At 41.1% G+C, this 25,447-nt stretch overlaps 1 protein-coding gene across 1 annotated transcript; it reads left to right on the top strand.

Annotated features, from left to right (window-relative positions):
- The first annotated feature begins 965 nt into the window (after positions 1 to 965).
- Positions 966 to 25,366, top strand: LOC101794413 (killer cell lectin-like receptor subfamily F member 1). Its single transcript, XM_021267630.4, has 7 exons — positions 966 to 1,070; positions 15,629 to 15,709; positions 21,545 to 21,643; positions 22,857 to 22,988; positions 23,570 to 23,721; positions 24,484 to 24,599; positions 25,097 to 25,366. The coding sequence occupies exons 2-7, from the start codon at positions 15,646 to 15,648 to the stop codon at positions 25,224 to 25,226; spliced, it is 693 nt and encodes a 230-aa protein (XP_021123305.1). The 5' UTR covers positions 966 to 1,070; positions 15,629 to 15,645; the 3' UTR covers positions 25,227 to 25,366.
- Positions 25,367 to 25,447: the final 81 nt, after the last annotated feature.

Genomic DNA, 25,447 nt, shown 5'->3' with positions numbered 1-25,447 from the left:
CTTGCGATGTTCAGCTGATAATTGGCTAGGTAGAAACTGGTGTTATTTAAGCTACTGCTTAAAAACCTCATACGTACAAACTATGAACACACCTTATAAAAGTGAAGCACAGGTACACTGACATGGGCCTACTGGGTCAGCCTCATGCTCTGTGTCATGAGGTGTCTGGTCTCCATCACTGGGTAGCGTTAGCCACACCAGAAGAAGGTCCATCAACAACTGCAGAAATGTCATTGGAACCGTATCAAGACAGTTTCTTCTGAACAGTATTGATCTGAAATTGCTAGGGAAGAGTAGAGAAGTAGAAGGCTACATTATTTTCATGTCAATTATTAAGTCCATGCTGACAGTTAATATGCATATAATTTCTAATTTCACTGAGTCGAATGACAGCTTGTTGCAGGGAGTTCTATAGTATTAACCTATTGCAAGTACTGCTTCTGCTGTTTTCCATCAGCCTTTGCTGTGTTTGATATAGGTTGTTATAAACTTATGAGATAGTGAACTGTCTTTTACTCTTTTTATCTAGATACCCACAAGGCTTTAAATAAGAACTGTGAAGGGGAGGAGCTCCCATATGCCCATTTGAACTGCAGTTTAAACATACCTGTTTGTTCCATCCCATTTATACCAAGCTGCATATGTGGAGATTGATAAACACATATAGGCATACATGTATATAAACAATACTTGGTGTTTAGGTATTTTTGGGTGCAGTGAATGGTAATAACCCTTAGGGGTATAGAATTGAATAGTTTAACTGAAGGTTATGATACTAAAACAATCAATTCATAGGCTTAATTAGGGCCAAGAAAAAAAGAGTAAATTCATAACTGTCAATGAAATACTTAATGAAAACCTTCTAGATGACAGAAAGATGAACTAGTCATCCGCTGAAGTCACAGGAGGGATTTGCTTCTTGTTGTGAGAACTCATTTTGATAAAATACTTTTTTTTTTTTTTCAGTATTCTTTAGTTAAGCTATTGAAAATAGATGAATCTTGGATTGGATTGTGCAAGAAAGGTGAACGTTTCTACTGGGAGAACGGCACTGCTTTGAACATGAACTTGTAAGTTCCTTGTCATTGAATAACACATACCAACATACTGAGAATACCATCAAGTGCTTAAGCAAATAAAGAACTGGGGTTTGTAGCACAATATAATTTCTGTCAGCATTTTTTTTTCCGATGGGACTTACAACCATGACTTTGAAAAGAAACTCTTTGCAGTTATTACTGATCTAAATCCAAAAGTGCCAATGAATGGAGAGAAGTCTGATTCAAAAAAGATGTTTTGTTAGCTCAGCACAGTAAGATGTTATTGATCATCCCTACTTACTTTAATGTCTATATGTTTTTCAGTACCTAGTGTAGACATTTCAGCTTCCAGATCTTTAAAGTTCTTGGTTTCTAGTGTGATCCTTTGTTCTCATCTTCCTGAAATGCACAATATCTAGCAAAAGCTGTTTCAGTATGGCTTATGATGGTGTTGTCTTATGTAGTTGTAGTTGAGGCATTCATTTTTGTTAGCTATCAGGAGATAGCAATTAAACCTGTGTCTGAATGGATCTATTTCAACTGTCTTGAACTTCTGTCAGATACAATTTTTGCTGTTGTAGGTCTCCTGCAGCCCTCTCTTTGCCTCTTTGCTCTCTTTTAGACCTCTGCCAAGATTTTTTCCATCTATAAATAATTTAAAATAACTTTTTGTTGCATCATACCAAAGCATGATCTGTCATGATGTGTTCTAAAGATGTTTCATTTGCAATCACCATTTCCTTCTTTCTCAGCAGTATTCCAACCTATGACCAATTCTATTGGTGCAGTTCTAAAAATATTTCATAGACTAGTTGTTATTTATTTCCCTCAGTTTCTCATTTCCTTTACATTGCTGTCATTTTTCAGAGAGTATTTTTAAACAGTGGTGGAGGTGCCATGAACTCACAGACATCTTTTTCTAAACTTCCACCCTCCCTAGCACCTTGCCTTTCTTAGGAATTTTGAAGAAAAATACTTGTGATTGGAATTTCTCCTGGGAGTCACTTTTTCACTTTCAATTTATACCTGTCAAGATTATTGACATTATTCAGTGCCATCAGTAAACAGTTTAACCTGTTCTTCTATTTTTGCCTAGACTGTTCTGTCTATTGTTGGAATCCAAATTTTAGGGGAGATGGGACTTTGGCCAGACCCATCATCACCACTGTCAAGGTTTTCTTATTCAGTACAGGTCCCAGTATGATTTCTTCAGATATATTGTCTGTATATCGGTAGTTTTAGCAGGTCACCTGTTACACTCACATTATTTTTTTTTTTTAGGAATCAGAGAGAATGAAGTGACAGGTAGGAAGGAATCATAGAATCATAGAATGGTTTGGTTTGGAAGGGACCTTAAAGATCATTTACTTCCAACTCCCCTGCCATGGGCAAGAACACCTCCCACTAGACCAGTCTGCTCAAAACCCCATCCAACCTGGCCTTGAACACTTAACAGGGGGCATCCACTGCTTCTATGGGCAACCTGTTCCGGTTCTTCACCACCGTCATAGGAAAGAGTTTCTTCCTAATATCTAATCTAAATCTACCGTTTTTTAGTTTAAAGCCATTACGCCTTGTTCTATCAGTATTGAGTCCCTCAATACTGAGTCCCTCACCATCTTTTCTGTAGACTTCCTTTAGATAATGGAAGGCCACTATAAAGTTTCCCTGGAGTCTTCTCTTCTGCAGGCTGAACAACTCCATCTCTCTCAGCCTGTCTTCATAGGGGGAGCGCTCCAGCCCTCTGATCATCTTCGTTGCTCTCCTCTGGACCCTATCCAACAGGTCTATGTCTTTCTCGTGTGGGGGGGCCCAGAGCTAAATGGAGTACACCAAGTGGGGGTTCATGAGAGCAGAATATAGGGGGAGAATCACCTCCCTCAACCTGCTGGCCACACTTCTTTTGATACAGCCCTGGATACTGTTGGCTTTCTGCACTGCAAACGCACATTGCCAACTCATGTTGAGTTTTTAACCACCAACACCTCCAGGCCCTTCTCCTCAGAGCTGTTCTCAATCCATTCCCCATCCAGCCTGTATTTGTGCTTAGGATTGCCCCAGACCAGAGGCAGGACCTTGTGCTTGGCTTTTTTGAACTTCATAGGTTTGCATGTGCCCACCACTCTGGGTCCCTCTCAATGGCATCACTTCCCTACAGCATGTCAACTGCACCACACAGCTTCGTGTCACTGGCAAACTTGCTGAGGGTGCACTCAATCCCACAGTCCATGTCACCAACAAAGATGTTAATTAATACCAGTCCCAATACCTGCCCTGAGATATACCACTCATCACTTGCCTCCACCTGAACATTCAGTAAGTGACCACAACTCTTTGAGTGCAACCATCCAATCAATTCCTTCCCCACCAAGTGGTCCATCCCTCAAATCCATGTCCCTCCAATTTAGGGATAAGGATATCATAGGGAGGTCCCAGTTGACAGGAAGCTGGCAAATATTTTTTCAGTTTTTAAGAAAGGCAAGAAAGAAGACCATGGAAATTACAAGTACTAAGGGAGGTACTAATTCTAGGTACAGGTACTAGAGGAACCAGCTAGGAAAGGTGCCCTCCTAGATCTATTACTTGTGAATAGAGAGGATCTCATGGGTGAAGTGGAGATTGGTGGGCATTTTGGCCATAGTGACTGTGAAATAAGGAATCAAATGTAAAATTTTCGGTGAGAGGAGGAGAACTGCCACCAGAACTTCAACCCTGTATATGGGGAAAGCAAGCAGATATCCGTATGGAGCTGCTCAGGGAACTGATGAGCAAAGTCCCCCAGGATCTTTTTTTTTGGAAGACATTTTTCTGAAGACATTGGTGCCCATCAGTGCTACTCAGTTTTAAGAACCACCTCTTATGAGCACAGGAACAGGAAATTCCAAAATGTTGGAAGTCAAGCAAGCAGGACAGAAGGTTGGCTTGGCTGAGCAGAGTCTTGTAGACCTTTGGCAGAAAAAGAAAGTGTGTGTCCACTGGAAGTGAGCTTGGGTGATATGGGAGGACCATAGAGATGCCGTTCACCATTGTAGGGAGAAAATTTGTGTGGCCTCAATTAGGGATGAAGTTGGCCAGTATTGTGGGGGCTCTTTTAAAGGGCATTTAAAAATATGACTTACAGTATCCTTCTGAACCAAATATCCAAGATACATCTAAATAAAAACATAATATGATGGGTGAACAATTGGCTGTTGGGTTAAGCTCAAAGTATTACAGTAAATGAGGTTATTTCAGGCTGGTGTCCAGTCTCCAGTGGGATTCTTCAGAGCTCCATTTCAGGGCCAGTTCTCTTTAATGTTTTCATAAATGACTTCGATACAGGACTTAAAGTTGTATTAAGTAAGTTTGCGGATGACACTAAATTGGGAGGAGCTGTTGTCTGTGTTGAGGGTAGAAAGGCCTTGCAGAGAGATTCTGACAAATTAGAGAGCTGGGCAATCGTCATCTCTATGAAGTTTATCAAGTGCCAGACTCCACACTTGGGAAGAGGAAATGCTGGCTATATTTACAGACTGGGGGACAATAGGCTGGAGATCAGCCATATGGAAAGAGATCTGGGGATTTTGTACTATGTACTTGAAGAAAAACTTCTTGACATTTTTTCATCCCTAGTCAAGTTCAAGTTCTAGTCAAGTTCAGAAGTTCAAGTTCTTCAGATCATCTTCAGATGGATTAAGCATCTTCATAAGAAAATCAGACGGCTTTTGTGAATTTGTCATAAGCTGCAGACATCCCAGATTCTGCCACTGTTTATATTAGAAAATGTGAGGGATAAAACAGCTCTGCATCAGGCCTAACAAGCTCCCCCCTACCCTTTTCTCCTGAACATTTTTGGCATCAGTAATTATAGGCTGTGGATATCATAAGCTGTCTTTTGTTTTTCCTCCTGTTACCGTGTGGTGTCTGTTCACAAAAATGGGGATTTATGCAGCAGTGCATGAGCTGAATGGGCTTTTCTAACAAGATTTGTTGCTCACCTTATTTTGAGCAGCTGAAACTAGCATGTCCCAGGGGACAAAAGTCAACTGGAAACTACTTCAGTGGAAGTTTGTTTTACAGCAGGCTGAAACATTTGGCTCTGTAGTAGAACAAATTATTTATTAATCTTTTTCCTTCCTGTATTTTTTCAGGTTTCAGATACAGAATCATTCTGAGTGTGCCTACTTGCACTCCTTCACTGTCTCTACATCGGCTTGCTCTTTGCCCAGGCGCTGGATCTGTACCTATTATCCCTAAAGTAATAACTCAGATCTTCTTGGGATCTTGATAGTTAAGATGTTTTTGTCTATTGTACAATCACTTTGGATAAATGGCAGTCCTGACATGGCCACAGACTTTTGTACCACCTGAAAGCCTAAATCAGAGAGAAGAAGGCTCCACACCAGCTTCCAGAAATGTGCTCTCCATAACACACCAGCTCTCCTGTCCTAGGACAGAAGAGGAATATTCTTGGTCCTATGCAGATCCTCTACAATGGGTGCTACTTGTGCTGGCTGCTGAAGGTGAAGGTGCAGTGGGATTCCTGATAGTCTTCTGCTGCATAATGATCTCTTTAGTGTTCTTCTTTGTCTCAGCTCATGGTTTTGGGGATGCCCACCAGCCAGAGATACTAACCAGCTGGCACAGCTGCAGAAGCACTAAATCGGGGCTATTCACATTCTCCAAAAACTGATGTTTTTACAGTGCTTACTCACTATGTTAGTACACCATTTCCCCATCTGCCAACCTTCTGGCCTCACCCTGACCCAAGCATTTTGACCCTCTTACCTCCTTTTATTTTCTGTCCTAACTTGTGAGCATTGCATTTTTCTGCTTATTGCCTTTTAAATAAACCAATACACTAACTCTGCATTATGAACAGTCTGTGGCCATAACTGTAGAAAACAATTCCTGTGACTGCAGAAAGAGGAAGTTCATTTCTTATCAGAGGAAATCCTGCTAATAAAATGTTTCCTACTGCACATTTCTGGAACACAAAGTGCAGAAAAAAATCCTCTGAGCACGTAGCACTGGCAGTCTGGGACATGAGAACTGCAACAGTCTGCTGGTAGCTAATATCCAACCTAAACTTCCCCTGGTGCAACCTGAGGCCCTTTCCCCATGTTCTGTTGCTTATTCCCTGGGAGAAGAGACTGACCCCTGCCCAGATACAGCCTCCTTTGAAATAGTTGTAGAGAGCAATAGGGTCTCCCCTGAGCCACCCTTTTTCTAGGCTAAATAACCCCAATGTCCTTAGCCGTTCCTCGTAAGACTTGTTCTCCAGACCCCTCACCAGCTTCATTGCCCTTCTCTGGACTTGCTTGAGCACCTCTATGTCCTTCTTCTGTAGTGAGGGACCCAAAACTGAACACAGTACTCAAGGTGCGGCCTCACCAAAGACAAGTACAGAGGGACAATCACTTGGCCCCAGTTCTGGCGGCCACACTATTTCTGATACAAGCCAGGATGCTGTTGGTTTTCTTGGCCACCTGAGCACACTGCTGGATCACATTTAACCAGCTATCAACCAATACAAGTTGCAGACATAATACATAAGAAGAGTAAGGGCCTTTATGAAAAAAAAAAGGGTGTCAGCCTCCTGCTTATAACACAATGAGATCTGCTTGTAATCATAGTGCTAGCAGACAAGAGTGGTTTTGGATTTGTGGACACAAGGCCACAGAAGCATCTGTAAATCAATAAGAACTGCTCATCTAGTCATCAAACTAGTCATCTGAAACATTTGAAAACTTTGTTTGCTTTTGTTTTTCTTTTGATTGTATAAGAACATCTACATTCTATTAAAGCACCCATATTGTCCTTTGATCTGTATGATAAAATGTCTAGGTAGCTTCCTGCTTCTTTGTACAATGTCAGTGCCTCTTACAGGAATTCTGAACTTAGTTTATATGAAACATGTTTTTGAGAAACCTCATTTTGCTCCAAGTTTTTCTCTAAAAATGTTCACAATATCATTAAAATCTTTACAAAAATACATTAAGTTCCAGAGTTAAAAGAGCTTAGTTTCCCAGCTTATTTGAGTGATAGCAGATTACTTAGATCTGCTAGAAAAAGTAGTTTTCAGACATGTGAAGAGATTTCTCAGACATAACGCCCAAACACTGCAAAACTTCACCACTTGTGTAACCAGAAACTCTGCATTCTTGTATTTCAGTACTTATATAGCATTCTTATAGTTTATGGGAGGCATCACTGAAGGAACAGAATTCTACAGCATCTAGAAATCTGACAGGAGAATTTACTCAAAGAAACAATGGATCTTGTGATCAGTTTTTCTTAGCTCTTCCCCATGTTACTAAACATCTATGGTTCCTAATGATCTGAGTGACAGTTGGAGAAGGCCACCACTGTGAGCACAGTGGTAGAGATGGTGAGGGGTCTGGAGAACAAGCCTTACAAGGAGCAGCTGAGGGAGCTGGGATTGTTCAGCCTGGAGGAGACTTGGGGTGACCTTATCGCTCTCTACAGGTAACTTAAAAGAGGCTGTAGTGAGGTGGGGGTTGGTCTATTCTGCCACATGCCTGGTAACAGGATGAGGGGGAATGGGCTAAAGTTGTGCCAGGGGAGATTTACATTGGATATTAGGAAGAACTTATTTACTGAAAGGGTTGTTAGGCATTGGAATGGGCTGCCCAGGGAAGTGGTTCAGTCACCATCCCTGGAGGTCTTTAAAAGATGTTTAGATGTAGAGCTTAGTGATATGGTTTAGTGGAGGACTTGTTAGTGTCAGGTCAGAGGTTGGACTCGGTGATCTTGGAGGTCTCTTCCAACCTAGATGATTCTGTGATTCTGTAATGATTCTATGATTAAAGGACTGGAGCAGAGGATGTCCAGAGGCCCCTTCCAACCTAAACCATTCTGTGATTCTATGATCTTGCCTGAGTTTTGGCCAAAGCTAGACCTGAAGAAGCTGTATTTGAGAGCCAAGGCTTCTTCTCACTGTAGGCTGCTCAGCTGTACAAAATACACACAATGTGCAAGGATTCCTCCATTTAAATACATCAAAAGCAGAGAGACAGCTCCCTGGCTGACAAAAAGAAAAACACAGAGGTTTAAAAGTATGCAGTATCTAGGGGAGGAATGGACATAGCTTAGGGGAAGTCATGTCTTGACACTGATCTGATGCTTCAGACCTCTGTAAACACAAGAACAGCACATTTTCATGTTACTTTAAATATTGCCAAAATCAGAAGAAACATCTTACTCTTCAAAGAAATCTGCATTGTCAGAAAATGGCCTCAAAACAGTGATACTGAGACTGGCTTTGTCTAACAGTAGGCCTGACTCAAGTTTGAGTCCATCAAGAGCAATTAAAATGAGGTATGAATATAGTACACACAGTATGTTTGGAGAACTGGCAACTTATGCATGCCACCAAGAGTGCAGTGCTGTGAAGAAAAAAAAAAACAAGGAAACAAACAAACAAACAGAATTATTATTTAAAATATCCTTTTAATTTTAATTTTAATTTTAATTTTAATTTTAAATTTTCTTTAGTCAAATCAGTGAAACCTAGAAGCACTCAGTAGTCTGCCTTCAGGTAAAAGAATAGGTATTTATTTTACCTTGCTGAATTTCAAAGACTAGATGGAAACATTAGAAGCCCATGAACAAAAGCACGTTTTACATTTATAAAGGAAAATGGTTGAAAAATCTCAGCAGACAATTTGTGGTTTCCTATGTGAAGCTTTATTCTACATGTTAACCAGATCAACACACAAGCTGGGGAACTTATTTGTGTTTATGGTGGTGGAAATAATATGAAAAGACAACACACTTGTTTGAGAGTTCATCTAACTACCAAAGCAAATTGAATTAGAAGGGAAAAAGGCAATTTTGTAAATGTTCCTGGAAAGCTCCCTTTATAAAAAATCTATTTCACAGCCAGGTCTATTAGCCATATTTATGAATACTTTTGTATTGTATGCTAAGTGTGTCATGCAGCAAACTTGTTTAGCAGCAACCTTAGGTGTGCTGAGAATTTTTGTGCTGGGAAGATTCTTTTTTCCGTGAACTGTCAATATGTAATAGCAACATTTCAGTGTGTGATAAAATATAATTGATTGAACATAAGCATTTCTATTTTGCCATTAGTGATAATTTTTTTTTAACAAATGAATGATCACTGGTGGTGGGTTGACTTGGCTGGCCACCAGGTCCCCACCAAGCATCTCTCTCACTTCCCTCCTTAACAGGACAGGGGGAGAAAATAGAATGAAAAAAATCATGGGTTGAGATAAAGATAGGGGATTGAGATTTTTCACCAATTACCATCTCAGACAAAACAGACTTGACTTAGGGAAGATTAATATAATTTATTGGCAATTAATAACAGAGTAAGGCAGTGAGAACCAAAAAAAAAAAACCAAAAACAAACAAACAAAACAAACAAACAAACAAAAAAAAAAACAACAAAAAAAAAAACACCACAAAACCTGAAAGTGCACTACCCCTATCTTCTCTTCTTTTTAAGCTCAACTTCACTTCTGACTCCTGACTCTACCCCTTCCCCTTTCCCAAGTGGCACAGGGAGATGGGAAATGGGGTTTTCAGTTTGTCCATAACACTTCATCTCTGCTGCTCCTTCATCTTTTCTCTCTGCCCCTGCTCCAGAATGGGGTCCCTCCCATGGGATGCAGTTCTTCCTGAACTGATCCTGCGTGGGCTTCCCACAGGCTGCAGTTCTTAAAGAACTGCTCCCACATTGGTCTGTAACACAGGGCCCATCGTTCAGAAGCAAACTGCTCCAGCATGGGTCCCCCATAGGCAGCAGCTCCTGCCAGACCTCTTGCTTCACTCTGGGGTCTCCACAGGCTGCAGCTCCAGCCCGGGGCCAGCTCCTGCGGGGACTCTCCATGGGCCGCAGCCTCCTCCAGGCCAAATCCACCTGCTCCACTGGGAGCTCCTCCACGGGCTGCAGCATGAAGATCTGCTCCATGTGGGACCCATGGGCTGCAGGGGGACAGCCTGCGGTGGTGGTTTTACTCAGATGGGTGGCCAAGCTCCACCAAAACCACTCTCTCACTCCCCTTCTTCAGAGGGAAAGGGGGAGAAAATACAATGGAAAGGACTCAAGGGTTGAGATAAGAACAGGGAAATCATTCAACAATTATCGTGACAGGCAAAACAGACTCAGCATAGGGAGACAATAAGATTTATTGCCTATTACTAACAAGCTAGAGAAGTGAGAAACAAAGTAAAGAAACCAAAAGCACCTTCTCCCCATCCACCTTCTTCTACCTCCTCCGCCCGAGCGGTGCAGGGGAACAGGGGAATGGGGGTTGTGATCAGTCTTTAGCGCTTCTTCTCCGCCTCTCTTCAGCCACTCTCATCCCCTGTGCTGTGGGGTCCCACCCACGGGATGCCGTCCTTGATGAACTGATCCAGCATGGGCTTCCCACAGGCTGCAGCTCTTCCAGAACTGCTCCAGATATGGGTCCATACCACAGGGTCCATCCATCAGGAGCAAACTCCTCCAGCCTGGGGTGCCCCACAGGCAGCAGCTCCTGCCAGGTCACCTGCTCCTGCATGGGCTCCTCTCCACGGGCTACAGGTCTGGCCTGGAATCTGCTCCGGCAGGGGTCCTCCACAGGCTGCAGCCTCCATCGATGCAGGTCCACCTGCTCCACCGTGGTCTCCTCCACGGGCTGCAGCGTGGAACCCTGCTCCACCGTGGTACTCCATGGGCTGCAGGGGGACAGCCTGCTTCACCATGGTCCTCACCACAGGCCGCAGGGGACTTCTGCTCCGGTTCCTGGAGCACCTTTCCCTCTTCTTCTTCACTGACCTTGGTGCATCCTGCAAGGCTGTTCCTCACTCCTCTCACTCTCCCAGCTGCTCTGTGGCGGAGTCTTTGTTTGTTTATTTGTTTGTTTGTTTTTCCCTTTCCTAAATATGGTTTCAAAGAGGTGCAAACATCATCACTTATTGGCTTGGCTCTGGCCAGCAGTGAGGCCCTTACCTTACATGGGGCAGCTTCTAGATTCTTCTCACCGAAGCCACCCCTATGGCCCCCTGCTACCAAAACCTTGCCATTATAAACCCACTACACCTGCTCCACCAGGGATGTCTCCACAGGCTGCAGGGGAATTTGTGCTCTGTTCCTGGAGCATCTCCTGCCCTCCTTCAGCACTGACCTTGGGGGCTGCAGGGCTGGTTCTCTCCATACATTTTCTCACTCCTCTCTCCCAGCTGCTGTTGCACATCAGTTTTTCTTAAATATGATTTAACAGAGGTGCAACCAACCATTGGCTTATAACACAGAAATACTCTATCGGTCATAGTAAGTAGAAACTGTGAGTTTCTCTGATCCTAAGCATTAAAACCTAGTTAATATTTACTTTCTGATCATTTCCGATTTTTAGTCTTTATCTCTCCAGTTTCAGAGTCGTCACCCAAATTGTCAGTCAGCTATTGGTCTTTCTGAAGGTCCTATGACTGCAGATAATTTGAGCAAAAAAATCAGAGCTCTTGCCACAGCTGCACGTTTTACCATAATTTTTTCTTGATTAAAAAAACAATCACTGTGTGATAAATGGAACAAGATGGAACTGCTACACCATCTGCTGTTGATTCTAATTAGCATAATTGATATGATTAATATAATTATTGTAATGTAATTAGACAGCTTTAATGTCATGCAAACTGATTTAATCAACTCTTTATTTAGAAAGATAACTCAAATAAATAATGTGCCCTGACAAATGGTATTCAGTTCAAGTTTTAATGTGTAATTTCCCCTCATAAGAGGAGGGTTTTAAAATCAGATTATTTTTTGCAAGTATTGGAGGTTAGGGAAAAAGGAACATGGACAATGTTTAAATAATAATTGTTTGCTTTCATTAGGGAAAGTTCTTGTATTAAAGCGTGGTGGGCTTATGGACACCATACAGAAAAACAATACCTTTGATAACATACATGAAAACCAAAATAGATCAGGACAAAAACCATAATTGTCACTCCAAAGGTCCAGACTGGGAGATTCTTTTACCATTTTCCAGATGCAAGCTAAAATACTTTTACAGTCTACAACTTCTAGGTCTACAGCTTCTCATTTTAGAAGACTGGGTATGCAGTGTTTGTCTGAAATTTTTGCTAATGGAGAGAATAAAAAAGAAAACTGAAAGTTGATTTACTGTCCGTTTCAATAGTGAAGCTATTTTAGATAATTGAAAGAATAAAAACTCATGCTATGGAAATTTTCCTTTGCTGAGAGAAAGAGATTGAACTTTTGGATTTCAGAATACCTGTGCAAGAAATTCCTTGGATATGTGTCTCCTGAGTCCACACTGAATCCAGTTCAGGTGGATACAGATACATTTTTCACAGTTGCCACTGATGGTTATCACTCAAGCAGGGTTACGGGTGAAGAGTCAGGCTGGGGGACAGGCAAGGGTAGTATACTGCCACAATGGGTGAGGCATGATTTCCCTCTAAATCTAAATGATAGTTCTCTAGATCTCATTTGAGACCCTTAAAAATTAGAGCCACTTTCCAGTTTTCTGACATGGATATTTCTAAGCAAGTTGTATAGCAGTATTAGTGGCTTGGTTGTCTGCTTGCTGGGTTTCTTTACACGTCTTGGATGGATAGCATCTGACCGTGTCCCTTTGGGTGTATTAATTTTCCTGTTTATTGAATAACCTGTAACATTGACCTTCTGAACTGAGGCACACCCTCACATATGTGTCCTGTGAAGAAAATTTAAGTACAGAAACCTCACCAAGTTCCTCTGTAGCAAACACATGTAACACATCCACTGCACATGTTGGACTTCACATAATAAAATAAAATTATATAGCATATTTTTGCAGCTTTGAAGTTTTCTTTCTGCTGAAATAAAATGTGAAATGCAAAGTCTGTTTGAGAAACAAGAACCAGAATAGAAAAAATATATATATAAAAATAAAAAGCCAGTTTTCTGAGCATGCAAAAATAAGAACTAGGTTGTGATATAAAATACTATGCACATCAAGTCTAAGCACACACTTAAAGAATGCCATGGAGACACTCTCATTGAAATGTCTGCATGCCTACATTTTCCTGTATTGTTCTTCTGTCTTGATGTTTGGAACCAAGTTGCATGCTCCATCCCTCTGTTGAGAAGGTGATCTATATTTTCAAGGCTCTTGACTGTCACTTACCTCCCTGCAACTTTGGTTGGTTCTACTGCCAACCTGAGAGCAACCTTGAGCTTAATTTAACTTGCTAACTTATTTAATAAACAATTCTGTGTTTTTTAACCCAGCCTATGCCACAGCTGGAAGACACTACCTATAAATGTCTTACTCCTTGACTTTCCTTTGGTATTTTCCCAAAGTTATCCTCTGCTAGTATATAACTAACACCTCAGTAATAGATTAGCATATGCTGCTATGAGATCAGCACCCATCATTCACAGCATCAGTGGTTTACCTTTCTTTTGTCCATGTGCTCCTCCATTTTCTTACTGTATCCACCTATTTGGCATATTTTTTTTTAATTTTATTGTTTATTTATTTATTTTTAGAGAAGTAGCTGATAAGGTTTGACAGGGTAGACTCACCAAGTTGTCATACATTGTACAGTATTCATTCTGTACTCACTCTGTTCCAGAACTGCTTTACTGCAGTAGAGAAATAATAATAATAATGCCATCTTTGGCAGAATGATGTAAAAAACCCAGATCCCTGAAAACTCTGTAACAAGTAAGGCTGCTGAAAGGTTGATGTTTTGCTGCTACATGGGATTTGACATACATGTTAGTTGACTGTATCCTTATTGTATGTGTACTGCTTGTATGCATCAATGGCTTGGTTAATTTTTGGCAGCGTGGTAATTCTTCTAAGTCTGGAAGACTGTTTGCCCTTTAATTGGGTGGGTTTTCTTCAAACTTTATATGTAGATACAGGAACATACTCTCACTTCCACTTTTCAAAACTGGTCTAAGAGTGTAAAGGGGATTTAGTACAAATGAAATGAGAGACTGTAGTATTTGAGCAATGTATTTATCAGACACATGAGTTTTAAAAACTGGTCTGTTCCTATGCAGGAGGAGAATCCACCTAAGAATCCATTTCTGACATTATTCCCACAGGTGGTCTTTTCTTAATCTTTTTAAGAGCTTTTTGAGACAACTCCAAGATTTATCCATCTACTCATTTTGATTTACTAGAAGTTTGTATAGCTTAGAAAAAAAAAAGGGGGGGGGGGGGGGGGGAAAGAAAAAAAGAAAAATTATACAGACTATTGTAAGATGATTGTGGTAGGCTGAGCTTAGCCAGATGTCAGATGCCCACCCAGACACTTCTTCACTCTCTCACTCCCACTACTCTACAGGATAGGTGAGAAAATAAGGTGAAAAGACTCATGGATTTAAGGTAAAGACAGAGAAAGCACTTATTAGTTACTTTCACAAGCAAGACAGACTCAAGTTGGGGAAAATTAATTTAATTTACTGTAAATTAAAATAAAGTTGTATAGTGAGAAACAAAAATATTAAAACACCTTCCTCCCGCTCTCTTTTCCCAGGCTCAACTTCACACCTTCATTCCCAATTCCAATATCCCCTGCACCCACCCCCAAAGAGATGCAAGGAAGGTTGAGGATGGGGGATTCTGGCCAGCCAATGACAGCTCCTCTCTGCCACTCCTTCCTCCTCACACTCTTCCCCTGCTCCATGGTGGGTCTTCTCCTCAGGCTGCTAGGGAATCTGTGCTCTACTGCCTGGAGCACCTCCCGCTCATGCTCTCACATTGGTCTTCACAGGGCTTTTAACCCCTCACTCCTCACACTGCCATGAATGGATTTTAAACTTCTTTAAATGTGTTTTCCCAAGGTAACCACCAGCTTGGCTGATGGACTTTGCTGTGTCTTGCAGTGCTTCCATTGGAGCTGGCTTTGTCTGGCACCGCGCAATCCCTGGCCTCTTCCCAAAGAGGCCACCTCTGCAGCCCCCCTGTTACACATGCCTTGACACCTACTCCCAACACAATGATGAACAAGTATGACCCTTCAAAATAAAAAGCTGTTGCCAGCAGAATATCCTTTGCGTCAAGGTGCTACAAAGGGGCAAGGGGCCAGGAGCATCAGAGCAAGGCTTGTCAGACAGGGCCTGTCCATCTGCCCCACCAGGAGAAGGCACCTGGAGGCACCAGGACAGCCCCAGCCTTGACATCAGGCACATTCCTGGGATGGGGCCAGGGTAAGGCCTGTTTATGGGCCCATGGGTTGGCCTGGTTGGGTAGAGCATGGTGGTGGGGAGATGGCCCTGCTGGAGTTTCGTTGGGGCAGGGGCTGATGGCTCCAGAGTCTGATGTAGGGTCCTGAGTGCAGGAGATCCCAGTGGGTGGGCAGGTTAGAAATATCTGAGAAGGTTCTAAAGTTTTCAGAGATAGATGGAGAACTGCAAAAAAAATAAAAGAAAAAAAGTTCACTTGTTAATTCAGTTATTCTCTTTTAACTGTTACATTCCTTTTCATGGTCCCGTGACTTCATGACTTCAGTTAAAAGCACAAATGACCATCCACTGTCCCCTTCCTGTTTATAACACTTGTTTGAAACATTTTCCGTAACTGAGTTTGACACTAACCATCATTTGCAATCAATAGGAAGAAGTGACCTTGAGATGGAGAATGAAGAGGGTTACGCAGAACTGAATTTCAAAGCAAGGAAGAAAAACTCCAATGCAGGTAAGCATATAAGCATACACATTTCTCCTTCTATATTCAGACATATTTGAGTTACCATAAAACAATTAAACAAACAAACAAACAAAAACCACCACAAATCTGCCAAAATTTTAGTTGGTGTTGCTAAAAAGCAAATGGTATATGGCTATATATTGAGAAACATGATGAACAGTAGGTAAAAATACCACCAGGCTTGGAGTGTGTGTTGACAGTCCCAGTACAGGATGGAGATTAGAAAATGGAGGTATGGGAGGAAAGCATGAAGCAGTAATTGTCAGCAAGTTTGCAGTTGTCTCAGCTCATCAGCTATTTATGTTTTGTCCGGTAATTTTTTTTTTTCCCTCCAAAAATCATCCAAGGAGAATTTAAGAATAATTTAAATGAAAACCGTAAGACAGTAACTTACTGTCCAATAAGCTTTTTCAACAACTTTTGGAGGGCTTTGTCAGGAGCAGCAGGGGAGAAAATACAAAGATAAATGCTAGAAGGCTTTCAAGGTTACTTTTGCTAATATCTACTTCTATAATGTGATGCACGGGAGAACTCAGACCACGAATATTAAGTTCTCAGAGCAATTAGACTTCCAGGTTCCAAACAGTTAATTAGCTATGATGATAGGTTCCTGAGAAATTCTGGCTGTACTCTTACATAACAAGAATTTTTATCAGTGAAAAAGTGAAAGCCAACTTAAGTTACTCAGCATAGTAGGACTAATTTTGTGCAACTTTATTAACATCAATTATGCCAGTTTTGCTATTATTAAAACTTATACTGAAAGTTAATAAAAGTACAAAACCAGCAAAAGTGAGAGAAAAATAAATGGAAAGCTGATAATAAAACCTAATATTTATTTAACTAAGAATTTTAAGTTGTCAAACTTACCAAAATGCAAAAATATGTTGCTGTAATGGAGTAGGTTGAACATTTTCATTTAAAAGAAGCAGAGAGTTAGGCAAAGCGTATGTGACCAAATGTACATAATAGTATGTGACCATAAACACACAGAGTATGTATTGACTAAGTCAGTTTTAAAATGCTCATCATCTCCCTCCATGACTGGGTCCCAAAAGACCACTGCAGGAGCAAACAGGCAGAACAGGAAGACTTCAGGCAAGCAGCTTACAGGAACCGTTGTTCCTTTAAGCGTCCTTCAGGCCACATCCACCTGCTCCACTGTGGGCTCCTTCATGGGCTGCAGGGGAACTTCCACTCTGGTGTCTGGAGCAGAAGTTCCTCCACTTGTGCTTCTACTCCACTTCTGGAGCAGAAGCACCTCCACTTCCTTCTTCACTGACCTGTGTCTGCAGGGCTGTTTCTCTGTACATTTTCTAAGTCTGCTCTCCCAGCTGCTGTTGTACCACAGATTTCTTCCCCCTTTCTTAAATACACACAGAGGTGCAACCGGCATTGCCTACTGGCTCTTATCTGACTTGTTATAGCTTCTGGGCTTTTCTCACACACCCCACCCTTGCAGTTCCCCTCCTGCCAAAATACTGCCACATAAACTCAATATACAGTGTGTGAGCTAGATTTAGACTAGACACAGACTAGTCACTGTAGCATGGTTTTATCTCGGAGGTGAATTTGCTGGAGTGGTTAGTAGTGGTTGCAATGCCCTGTTGGCATAATCCAATGCAATATTGACACCAGTTCTTGTAGCACAGAAGAAAGACCACAATGCAGAGCTCCCCTTCCTTCCTGCAGTCACATCCGATCTTGCCAGTGGTGAAAGCTGCAGAGGTGTCCTGAGAAGCTGGGCAAACACTGAGCTGTTAGCTTGTGCTTCACTGTCAGCACTGTGATATCACCACTACCAGAGCTCATTCTGGGTATTTGTGCAATAATCTGAGTATTTACACAAGTCACTTGTTACTGTTTTGCCTGCAGTCCAGCCATTGTGCAAATCATGGCAGAGATAAGATTAGATAACCTAGTTGCCTTTTTGTTGTCAAAATCACTACACAGTACCCAAGGAAGGAGAATGCACACACATGCATAACCATAATATATGTTGCATAGTCAGTGAAAAGAACTGTATTCTATTTACAGAATATGTGCTGTCTAAATAGGGTAGGAATATAAAAACAGTGGGGATTAATTTGAATATTTAAAGACAACTAGTCACATATACAGAATTTCCGAAGTAAGTATGATTGCACGGACAAATGAGGAAAAAAATGTTTGACCTCTGTGCAAAAATGACAGCTAGAAACCAGTCATGAAGTGGAAGTGTTAGAGAAAATGAATTTATCATGTTGCATAAAGTTCAACAGTCTTTTCATGATCTGAAATGCAGCTCCATGCATTACATTTTTGAAATAATAGTGTTGCAGCATAGAACTTTTCAAACAGCTGATTCACATCTGATTTAGATCACCAGTATTTGAAATGTAATAGTTATTAAAGGATATTTACAAAAGATACTTACTGATGTAATTTACTAGATGCAAAACAAGATCTTCATGAGGTAAAATATTTTCCTACACCATTTTCTCTTCTGAGAAGGTTAATTTCCATGAAATGGAAAGTCATTCTTCTGTTGTTCTTTGACTTTATTCCATGACCCCAACTCAGGGCAAATGAGAGTAAGGACTGGCACTGTATGTAATGGAGGGGCTGGACTACATGGAGCTTGTAGTTGGTGATGACATGGTAGAGAGCCTCTGAGTAAGGATTAAGGGACAAACAAATTAACAGATGTCATTGTGGGAGTCTACTATAGGCCACCCAGCCAAGATGATGACACCTATGAATTGTTCTTTAAGGAGCGAAGAGATACCCTAGATCAGCCACCCTTGTACTTTTTGGTGACTTCAGCTTGCCAGATGTGAACTGGGAATACCCCACTGCTGATGCAAACAGGTCCAGGAGATTCCTAAAAAATCTTGATGATAACTTCAAGATTTAAGTACAGGTACTAAGGGAGCTGGCTAGGAAAGGTGCCCTCCTAGATCTGTTTCTTGTGAATAGAGATGATCTCATGGGTGGAGTGGCGATTGGTGGTCATCTTGGCTGTGAAATAAGGAATCAAATGTAAAATTTTCGGTGAGGAGAACTGCCACCAGAACTTCAACCCTGTATATGGGGAAAGCAAGCAGATTTCCATATGGAGCTGCTCAGGGAACTGATGAGCAAAGTCCCCCAGGATCTTTTTTTTTGGAAGACATTTTTCTGAAGACATTGGTGCCCATCAGTGCTACTCAGTTTTAAGTACCACCTCTTATGAGCACAGGAACAGGAAATTCCAAAATGTTGGAAGTCAAGCAAGCAGGACAGAAGGTTGGCTTGGCTGAGCAGAGTCTTGTAGACCTTTGGCAGAAAAAGAAAGTGTGTGTCCACTGGAAGTGAGCTTGGGTGATATGGGAGGACCATAGAGATGCCGTTCACTATTGTAGGGAGAAAATTTGTGTGGCCTCAATTAGAGTTGAAGTTGGCCAGTATTGTGGGGGCTCTTTTAAAGGGCTTTAAAAAATATGCTAACAGCAAAAGGAGGACCAGAGAAAACATTGGTCCATTACTTGATGAGGATGGTCAGCTCACAAATAGGGACGTAGACAAAGCAAAGATGCTTAATGCCTTCTTCGCCTCTGTCTTCAACACCGATGGTGGGCTCTGAGTTGGAGGGACATGACTGCAGTAACCATGAACTTCCAGCCAACCCTGAGCTTGTGGAGGATTTGCTGCTCCACCTGGATGCATATAAGTCTATGGAATGTGAAAGGATTCTTCCCAGGGTATTCAAAGAGCTGACTGATGTCATCACAAGACCTCTCTCCCTTACTTTTCAATGGTCTTGGGAATCTGGAGAGGTCCTGTTTGACTGGAAGCTGGCAAAAGTTACTGCTTTCAAGAAGGGCAAGAAAAAAGGCCCTGGAAATTACAGGCCTGTCAGTCTCAGTTCAGTGCCTGGTAAAATTATGGAGAAAATTATTCTGGGAATTACTGAAATTCAGCTGAAGGACAATGTGGTCATTGGTAAGAGCCAGCTTGGGCTGATGAGGTGAAGGTCCTGCTTAACAAATTTAATTTCTTTTCATGACAAGGTCACCCACCTAGTTGACCAAAGGAAGAAGTTGATGTAATCTTTTTGTATGTAAGCAAAGCTGAAACAGTGTTTCTCACCATATCTTTCTGAACAAAATTACCAGCATACAGGTAGATGAATACATAATGTGATGGGCAAGCAATTGGCTGATGGGTTAGGCTCAAAGTATTACAATAAATGGGGTTACATCAGGCTGGTAGCCGGTCACTAGTAGGATTCCCTGGGGCTCAGTATTAGGGCCAGTTCTCTTTAATGTTTTCATAAATGACTTGGATGCAGGACTTGAGGGTCTATTAAGTTTGCAGATGACACTAAATTGGGAGGAACTGTTGACTCTCTCTAGGGTAGAGAGGCATGGCGTAGAGATCTTGACAAAACAGAGGGCTGGGCAATCACCAACTGCATGAAGCTGAACAAAAGGAAGTGCCAGATTCAGCACCTGGGATGGGGTAACCCTGGTTATACATACAGACTGGGGGACAAGAGGCTAGAGATCAGCCCCACGGAAAGGGATCTGGGGCTTGATGGCAAATGGAAGGGCAAATTCAACAGTGTGCCCTGGCAGCCAGAAGGTTGAACTGTATCCTTGAGTTCATCAGGCATGGCATTGCTAGCCAGTTGACGAAAGTGACTGTCCCACTCTACCCTGTGCTGGTGCAGCCTCACCTTGAATACCATGTGCAGTTTGGGGCCCCACAATATAAGGACATAAAACCGCTAGAGAGCATGCAAAGGAGGGCTATGAAGACGGTGAAAGGATCTAGAGGCAAGACATGTGAGGAGTGGCTGGTTACCTGGTTTGTTCATCCTAGAGAAGAGGAGACTGAGAGGAGGCCTCATGGCGGCCTGCAGCTCCCTCATGAGGGGAGCAGAGGGGCAGGCGCTGAGCTCTGCTCTCTGGGGACAGCAACAGGACCCGAGGGAACGGCATGGGGCAGGGGCTGGGGAGATTCAGCTGGACATTAGGAAAAGGTTCTTCAGTGAGGGGGTGGTTGTACTCTGGAAGAGGGCCCCCAGGGAAGTTCATGGCACCAAGCCAGTCAGAGTTCAGTAAGTGTTTGGTCAATGATCTCAGACATCTGGTCTGATTTTTGGATGGCCCTGTGTGGAGCCCGGAGCTGGTCTTTGTGGGTCCTTTCCAACTCAGGATATTCTATGTTTCCATGAAAAAAATCTCCAAATTATAACACAGACTTTTCTAAAGGCCTTTGACTTGGCATCCAGTGTACAGGTGATTAATTAGTGAGTCCTGGTGCTAAAGAATTTAGCCCAAAGGTCTACTGGTCCTTTGTTGATTGACAGTGTGGGTATTCATAGCCCGAGAACTTCTTTTTTATTTGCACATTACATATTTGTCTTTTTCTTTGCAACTGTTAGGAACTTCAATTCTTCCTTATATCTTTTTACTGTTTGTGAGGTTTTGTTTAGTAATGTTTGTTAAATGCTTGCTGTAACATGTAACAGTCATGTTACTTGCCAGAGTGATATCCCCCTGATATGAAGAAGCAGAAAGCGGTAGCTGTTCCACTTATAACCTCAAATGGATGGGTAAACAGTGAAAACAGATTCAACAAATTCAAACCCAAAAAAACTTTTCATAAATGAATTTGTTAGAAACAATAACCACTTGATATGCATGAGGCAACCAGAAGGGAAAAGAGAACAATCACAAAGCACATAGCAATGTGACAGTGAAGGATATTCCGTCTGAATGATGTCTAGAGAAACACAGATTTATGTCCTGGGTAATATCATATGCCATGTTTATAAAACCATCTTATTTCTTGCAGAATTTTCCTCCAATTCTTCAGCCTTGCGGTATCTTGCTGCACTCTCAGGATTTCTGAATCTTATATTTCTGGGAGCTGTGATTGCATTATTTCAGCAATGTGAGTGACCAGGTGAAATATTTTGCTTTAATTCCTGTGCAATTGGCAGGTGTTAATCTTCGATTTAAACAATTTTTCCAAACAGACTGTTTTGATATGGTGACAAGATCACTCAATGCTTTCTACTACTGGGTTTCTAATGAAGGTTAGAGGGAGTTATTGGTATTTTGAGGCTGTGGATCTGCAGAAGATCAGTGGCTTTCGGAGGGCAGTTGCATGTTTGGAGTTTATGAACAGATCTGGAGTCTCTCATTTTTCAGTCCCTCAGCCTGACAGTCCCTCTTTTCTTTTCCAAAACTGAACAAATAACCCAGATTTCTAGCCAAAGAATTAATTTTTCAGTTTGTAAAAGCACTTTTATTAAGGAAACAGAGTTCAGTCTGGATATGTGGTGTAACTGGAACCCCTGCTACCTCCTCTTCCTCTCATCCTCACAGCCAGTCTTCACCTCCTGATGCCCATCTTTGTGTGCCTTAAGTTTCAGCCACTCCTACCAGACCTGCACAACAGGAAATGTGAGCTGTACTTCAGGGATGGTTGAGATAGGAAGCTGGAAGATGTTACATGTAGATGAAATATACTGCTTTAAACAGAAATAAAAATGTGTGCCTATAAATGTATAAATGTGGTCTTTCCACTGTCCACAAAATGTGTGCTTAAGCACTGGCTCACTGCCAGTACTGATCGCAGAGCTTAAAAATCTAGCACAAATGTATGCCATTATCCCTGGACATTTAAACTTTGGCATCAGAAAGAAGTGGCTGCAGTTGCCCTGGAAAAGCAAGTTGAACAAGGTGGTCATCAACAAGCATCTAAATACTTACCAAGGAGTCTAATTTTAGTTTTCTCCTTCAGAAAATCTCAGCCTGATAACCCCAATGTCCAGCCTGCTTCCGGACATAAAAATCACTTTGCACATCAAAATCACCTGAGAATCTGGGAGAAAATAAAAATTCAGAAGCACTTCTGGATATGACTACATTGTTAATGGCAGCCATTCTCCCTTTCTCTGGATTTGAGGCCTGCACTCACACATCAACCCATTCTTTTCTGAAATTAGCTGAATACAGAGTTCAGGCACTAGAAAATCAATGGCACAGCCATGTTATTAGGTTGTTATATACCATGTTTTTAAAAACAAGTTGATGACACAATCTGTGCTGTCTATGGAAGTTCTTTACAGTTCATTAAAATGTTGAAGATTCTTGTCCAGGTGACTTGCCATCAAGTAATGTGTGGAAGTCCAGAGAAAATATTTCTGAAAGTGGCAATATCTCAGGGGAAGATCTCCATGAAAACAACTTACTGACTGCATTAAAGGAGAGTTTATGCATGAATACAAATGGTAAGGAAATAAAATCTCGTTCATAGTACCATAAATGGTTTGAATCTCTAGAAAAGATTAATATAAAAAATAAACACCTGATGAAGTAACCGACCTTCAGATTACAGAATGATAATGTTTATATTGTTAAAGATGTATAAAGTGATCTACTTCAGAGTTCCATTCTTGGAAATGTTAGTTTAAGAAAGAAATTCAAGTGGAGTAGTGATACTGAAGGTCTTTGTGACTTCTCTGTGGGTTCCATGGAAACCAATTGTACTACTCCCAGGGATTTCAGCAGAATGGAAATTTTATCTGTGGCTTCTATCCCAGTTTTTATGTAAACTATTTAGCACAATTATCTAGAGTTCTGAAATATTTAAATGCACAGTGATCCCTAATGACTATCCTTATTGCCACTGTAAAGCAGAAACAATGTGCTTTCTTAAAATGAAGTGTACCATCACAGTTTCTGCCCCACTCCTGCCTTAAAGCTTCTTTAATTTCATATTCAGAAGCCTCAGAAAAGTGTGAGTCAATATTACTAGTATCAGTTGTAAATAAGAAAGTGTCAAAATCCATTCACCCCAAACTCTTCACAGACTCCAGATGTGAGCTCTGCCCCATTGGTTGGAAGCTGCATTATGGGAGATGTTATTACTACTCAGAAAGAAGTGACACCTGGGAGAATAGTAGAAAGTATTGCCTAGGAAGAAAATCTGAGCTCCTGATTATAGAAAATGAGACTGAAATGGTAAGCTTGTAAGGCAATCTGTGGTTCAAATACTATTTTTACTTATACCTTGAGAATCCAAATATCACAGCAAAGCTTTCCGTGTATAATTAGAAGACATGTCTAATCCATACATGCTCATAAAAGGCATTGTCAGTGGTAAATGCACTGATGATTGATCTCTGCATGTTAAGAAATGTTTGTGTCAAAAAGACCAGTAGTCCAGATTTCATTTAAATAGATGCAATGATATGCTTATACTTTATCTCCAGCAAGAATCAGATGGAATTTAATTGAAGGATTCTTGCATGTTATATTCCAAATCAAACCCGTTCAGAGCTAAGTTGATACAAAGGCTGTTGCCTTTCTTCTGGGAATGGATCTATTCCTCTGTACTTTATACATTTTAAAATGTCAATATTAGGCTGAGCTGGCAAAATGATCACTTCCTTCCCTGTAAGGAGAAAAAAACAGGTACCTTCAGCTGCTATATTTCAGATCAGCCTGATTCTCATCTAAAATGTGCTTATGGAATGAACCCAGGCAAGGAGCCAAAATTAGCTCCTTGGTTGCTCCACTTAGCCACAGCACAAGGGTATAATTGAGAATCTGAACTAATTTATATGCTGTTTTTCCTTCAATTTCTTGGAAACATTCTCTGGAGTTTTTGGGCATGCAACCCTTGCTGTTTTTAAAATGTTAGTTATCACTGTATGTTACTGGTGCTGGAGTTTTGTGAAGTGCCATTATTATGAGAATTCAAAGGCATATACATTTCTTCAGGATTTCTTAAATAAACTGAAGGATAAAGACATTGGCTTTGTCTGGACTGGATTAAGTTTCAATGAAGACGAAGGAAAATGGTTATGGCTCAATGATCCCAAACATCTAGGGCACAGGTAGGTTCATTCTGGAATCAATCAGTGTTGTCTTTACAATGTATTTTCTACTTGCTATGCTGAAGCTATTCAGCCATTACCATGAGAAAGTGAGAATATGATGTCAGAAAAAAGTAAGAAAATGATGTCAGGTGCCATGCTCCAGTCAGGCATCTCAGCCTATCCTGATTTTTCTCTATACAGAATTCTGATCAAAACATGCAGATGAAAAGCGAAATTTGTTGGCAGATTTCAGAAAAGAAACTGAATTTATTAGGAGGTGAGAATGCTGCATAAGCTTTTTTCTTCCAGCTATATTTCAAGTAGGGAAACAGAAAGGATGAAGCTTATTAAACAAGCAAAACCTGTCTGCTTTGTCAGAGAATCAAAAGAATGACAGCATAAAAACAACAACAAAAATCCAGTCTTTGTGGTTTCACTATTTATCTATTCTTTTTTTTTTTCCCATAACACAAATTCCGAGATACTTATGTCTGTTTTTTGTTTTGTTCTTGCAGTTTTACAATAAAAGGAAGGAAGAAAGAAGAAAAATGTGCTGCCTATAAGCTGACAAAAATGCATGCTGATAACTGCCACTCCCTATACAGGTGGATTTGCAGAAAGAATGCAGTGTTTCTGCAGGTCTAAGATGTTTTAAAGTGAGAGAGTAGGTTCTTTTAAGATTTATAGCATTTTACAGTGGGTAGGATATCTGATGTAAAATTAAGGGGAAATTATTGACCTGAATTCTGTTATTCTATTTGTGATTAAAATCCAGGAAGATTTCAGGCTTGTTTCTCTCTTCTTTTCCAGATGAAGGTATAAAATCTATGTCTTTGTGCACACTGATGCATGGCCCCTTAGAGCTA

This window comes from Anas platyrhynchos, chromosome 1 (genome assembly GCF_047663525.1).
Source record: "Anas platyrhynchos isolate ZD024472 breed Pekin duck chromosome 1, IASCAAS_PekinDuck_T2T, whole genome shotgun sequence".
In the NCBI taxonomy this organism is placed as follows: domain Eukaryota; kingdom Metazoa; phylum Chordata; class Aves; order Anseriformes; family Anatidae; genus Anas; species Anas platyrhynchos.
Note: the sequence above shows the minus strand (reverse complement) of the source record. Positions and strands in the feature narration are given on the sequence as shown.